Source organism: Notothenia coriiceps, unplaced genomic scaffold (genome assembly GCF_000735185.1).
Source record: "Notothenia coriiceps isolate Sejong01 unplaced genomic scaffold, NC01 NC01_scaffold00028799, whole genome shotgun sequence".
NCBI classification, from domain to species: Eukaryota; Metazoa; Chordata; class Actinopteri; order Perciformes; family Nototheniidae; genus Notothenia; species Notothenia coriiceps.
The window spans coordinates 159,785-164,575 of NW_011361500.1; the positions used below are offsets into that span (position 1 = coordinate 159,785).

The window sequence follows — 4,791 nt, forward strand, 5'->3', positions numbered from 1 at the left end:
TGTGTGTACACACACACACACACACACACACACACACACACACACACACACAGGGATGAGACAACAAGAAGCAGTAATTATATCCAGCGTGCTTCAGAGGGGTTTGGTTTCTTTGAGACTATTTTCTGATTTCCAACAGAGTTCAAAAAGCAGAATCAGGGCTTTCTAGTGTTTCTGGTCTTTCTGGCGCATACAGACAGTCCACAGTGAGGTCAGCTGATAGTGGTACAGTGATTGAGTTGTTCACTGTAACAGATCTCTCCATAGATTTGATTCTGGTGATTGTAGTGTTAAAAGACCCCAAAGTCTGAGCCATTCCTGGTGTAATTGTGCAAGCAGAGGAGTTCTATGAAAACCCACTTTTTCAGTCCGCTGCGATTGATTGTTAGTGTTTGTGCCCCCTTAAAAATAGTCCAGAGAAGAAGGAAAGAGAGCAGGATTGTCTTCCATTTTCTCCTCTTGATTTGGGGGGAAAGTGTTAAGGTGGATTGTTTAAAAAATGATTGTGAAGATTCATAAGTGCAACAAAGATTAACATATCAAAATAAAAACGGGATAAAACTATAAACAAAATGAAGAAAGCGTTAAAACATTGAAAGCATCTAAAAGCTAAATCCTATTGCACAATTAAAAATTATGATACAAAAAATGGATACATCGTCGAAAAAGACAAAAATTGGCATTGCATACAAATCAAGGAAATACATTTGTTTGAAATAGTAGTTTGTTCTGTCTTTTAAGACCGTCAATTATTTTACAGAGCCTGCTCTCAAACCTAGCTTGATACAGCTAGGTTGAGAAAGAACGCTCAAAGCGTTGATTGTTTTTCATCGCCTTTTTAAGCTTAGAGACCACTTCTTGTGGTGGTCGCAACAGGACAGGACTTCTAAACACTGATTTTAGTTGGTTCAAAGTGCACATAGAAAGAAAGATATCCATTTGAAACATGAAACAAAATCGAAGAAGGGAGATTATTAAAAACGCGGAAACAGAAGCAGATGAGAATGCTGCATAGCTGGATTCCATTTAAAGCAATGCCATCATCAGAAAGACACACAGGAGTGAGACAGACCTAATTACTGTACACCATCAGACTCGAATGTTTGTTCACAAGACACTCCATAGCTTCCTCTTGCTGATTGAGAGCTCAACAGACAGAAACCAAACGCTTTCTGGGTTGTTTTTTTCAGTCTTGTCACAGAGCCTGTGTTCACACGTGGGTGTTACTTGGCTCGCTGGCCAAGCTCCCTCCGCGCAGGTAGATGGCCGAACTGGACTTGGGCCGGTTCTGACTGTGACCTTGACCACGGGAGGACCCGTTGTTGTTGACCTCCGGCCCCCTGGTGTCTGTGGAGATGACCCATGTGGTGGGGCGCCACTTCTTCAGGGAGTAAGGTGTTTTTACGCGCTTCTTGATCTTTTCTCCTGTCTCAAAGGCTCCATCTAGCTGCAGGCCGTCCCCTGGAAAACAGGAAGAAACATGGATCAGTACTTTGTGCAGAGTTATCATGACTATTTACTAAAAGGGCATCCAGTCCACTTCTATAAAGTGGTGGAAATATAATTCTAAAAAGTGAAAAAAATATTAAAAACATTTTATTAGTAGACTTATTATTTAGTCGCTTGACAGGAACATTTGCGCCAACTGATAATTGATTATCATTAAAGTAATTTTCCATGCAAATTTGATAATGTTTAACAGTAATTAGCTGCAACCCATTTTTGTTGTTTTTTTAGGTAACAAATGTTTAGTCTCTAAGTCCGAGCTAAGATAAGTCAGAGGATTACCGCTATGTCATCATGACTTCAGGGTTTATTTTCACAGGCTTTAGAGTGGTACTCTACATGACTAGTAAACTGATCTTTATGTGAAACATAAACATTGTCCCTTTAAGGTAACATAACTCATCATAGTTAATCTATGTCAATTAAAAGTAATTCTGTAATTCAGCATTAAAATGCTTTAATGCTGTTTTGCAGCTGAAAACAATAAGTTACAACATTTTTAATAATTAAAAGTGATTTATCAAATATTGCCAAACATTTGAAGTTCCTTCAATATGAGGATTTGCATTCTATATAATATATAATAATGAAAAACCTAACAAATAGTGTTAGGATACATGTATCAAAGCCTCATAAATCTTTGTTAAGTGAGATTGTTGCACTGGATCCGAGGAGGATTTTTGTGCAGTTGTTGATGTATAATCACCTAGTGAGGCCAGGTCCTGTGTGGTGAAGGACAGGTCCAGGGAGTTGGGTCTCTCAGGCCTGCGGGCTCTGGGCTGCCTGAGCAGGGCCTCCCCCCTCATGATGACCGAAGGCTCCCCCTGGGGGACAGCGACGCTGGATCCCGACCCCGAGTTCTCTCCTGAGGGCCCTGTGGTTTCCCTGCTTCCTCCCTCCCCACTTCCCTCCTCTTCTCCTCCATCACTCTCCCCTCCGCTCTCATTTCCCTTTCCCAGGCCAGTGTTGCTGTTGTTGTTGTTTGTGTTGGGTCGTGCTGAGCGGAGAGCCGCTACGCTCGACGACATCGCTCTCGGGTCGGGCTGCTCTCGCTCGCGGCTCAGGAGCGGCTCGTTCTCGTCGGGGCTGGCCGTGATGACACCAAGGCTGAGGCGGCTGTCGTCGGACCTCAGGGCTCCGGAGCCGTTTTGAGTGATGCCAGATCCTCCAAAACCTGTCGCTCCACCTGTAGCCATGGAGGAGATCCCTACACCGGCATGACCGTTAGCAGCGCCATTCGCGCTCCCGTTGAGGTGCGTGTCTCGTAGAGCGGGTGTGTTGTTTGTGCCTGGGACCCGGTTAACTTCTGCAGCTGTGTTTGTGCCTGTTACTGCACCAATGTTCATCTTTGTTCCCTCCACCTGCCGCAGGTTGGACTTCCCAGAGCGGCCAAACTTGAATCTGAGTGAGGACGAGGATGACTCCTTCTTGGGGGGCTTGTTGCGCAGGGGCAGACTGGACGGCCTTTTTGGCAAGTTCTGCTGCTTGGGCAGGGGGAAGATGGTGGAGGGCATGGGAGCGGCGGGGTCTGATGTGCCTGCTGCCTCACTTGCCATCTTGATTAGTGGGTAGAGGAGACTGGAGCTGCCGGGACTCAGCGGATCTGGAGAGCAGAACTGTTTCTGTGAGTGTTCCATCAGGTTCTCATCCGAACTCTCCTTCAGATTCTTGTCTACTTCTTTCGGGTCTAGCTTGGTGGTTTCCAGGTCCTCCTGGGTAAGGTGGAGGCAGACGGGGACTGAGGTCCCTGCAGGTCCCTCAGAGTCAGAGATGATAGTGGTGGTGGTGGTGGAGGCTGATGGGCTGCCTCTCAGCCCCATGCTGGTGCTGCTGCCCTCTGGGCTGGGCAGGCGGGCGTTGGCTTGCTGCTGGCGCTCCTGGTTGATGGAGTTCCTGTTTCTTTCTCCGGTCCCAGTACCGGCCCCAGCCCGACCGCTCACAGAGCCAGTGGTGTCCCCCTGCGTGTTCTTGGCAACGCCCTCATGCTCCTCAATGTAAGTAGAGGGGTGGTCTGTGTATGGGCCGGATTTTGGCGTCATGCGATTTCTATCAGAACAAAATGAAAAGCAAACAGTGAGGTTAAAGACAACATTTAAAAGAAGTACTGAGTTGATGGAGATGGTTGTGTCTTTCTCCCTACCTCTCATTGTGCAGGGTTGTGGACATGGGGTTCAGTGTAGGGCTGACAGACTTGGAGCGGTCCCATATGATGAGCAGCTCTGCCAGTCGCTCCTCTGCACACTGTGCTGTGAGGCGGGCCTCTGCGTCCTGGTCCCAACAGTCCTCCATCGTCTCCTTCAGAGAGCGGACCGCCTACAGGACACAGTTTGATCACTTTATTAAAACACTGATCCATATACAGCAGAAACAGTTCCTAGATTATGTATCTCTTACACTGTAAGAACTATAAAATGGATCATTAAATAAGTACATTTGAGGAGGACCCTTTAAACAACTACCGTAATTTTCGGACTATAAGCCGCGCCTTTTTTCCCATTTTTCGACCCTTCGGCTTATATCACGGTGCGGCTAATCTATGGATTTTTACAGCTAACGGCCACTAGGGGACCTCCTAAATCTATGGATTTTACAGGTTACAGTCCACCACCTTTAACTCTATGGGCTCTATGGCCGGTCCGCGCCCCCCACCTTTAAGCGGCGGGTTCCAGCAGGAAAAGCTGGAGGCCGGAAAAGAGTGAGACAGGTAGCGCGCATAAAGTGGAACCGAGAGTGATACGAGAGACAGAACGAGAGCAAGACAGACAGACATTACGAGAGCGAGACAGTTTGTCCCCGTACCACTGGTTGAAAACCACTGCTGTAGGTCACTGCCGGTACGTGCGCTGGGAGCGCACCGTTAAAGTTTGAAAGTTGAAAAGTTTGTGTGTCTGAAACGCTATGTGATACAGTACAGTCTACACAGCACAGTACATGTTCTGTAGCTACTATTGCACTAAATGGTAACACTTGAATACGTTATGCAAATATGCAACTGGTTTGTTGAAATGTTAATAAATGGGAGCTTCCTCAAACAGCCATCTCTTTCCCGACAATCCCCTCTGTGCACGAACCCTTACATATGGTAAGGTGTAATATTTGGAGTAGTCTTTAACACTTGTACGTGATGTTACAAAAACAACAACACACGAATGATGGCAGTTAAAGCCTGATATTGTCCGCGTGGACTAGAGTGGTCGACGTGACTTATATTCGTCCGTGTCGATTAACCTTACTACACATGTATATTATTCTGGCGTGGACCTGATATTCTGCGTCCATCGATAA

At 46.4% G+C, this 4,791-nt stretch overlaps 1 protein-coding gene across 1 annotated transcript in view; it reads right to left on the reverse strand.

Moving 5' to 3' along the window:
- Positions 1 to 734: 734 nt before the first annotated feature.
- LOC104958413 (bone morphogenetic protein receptor type-2) overlaps positions 735 to 4,791 on the reverse strand; it is a 5,503-nt gene continuing 1,446 nt past the window's right edge. The window contains exons 2-4 of the mRNA XM_010786151.1: positions 3,647 to 3,819; positions 2,213 to 3,552; positions 735 to 1,461 (exon numbers count right to left, since the gene is read on the reverse strand). Coding sequence (XP_010784453.1) covers positions 1,211 to 1,461; positions 2,213 to 3,552; positions 3,647 to 3,819 — 1,764 coding nt within the window. The 3' untranslated portion in view covers positions 735 to 1,210. The remainder of the gene's footprint in view (positions 1,462 to 2,212; positions 3,553 to 3,646; positions 3,820 to 4,791) is intronic.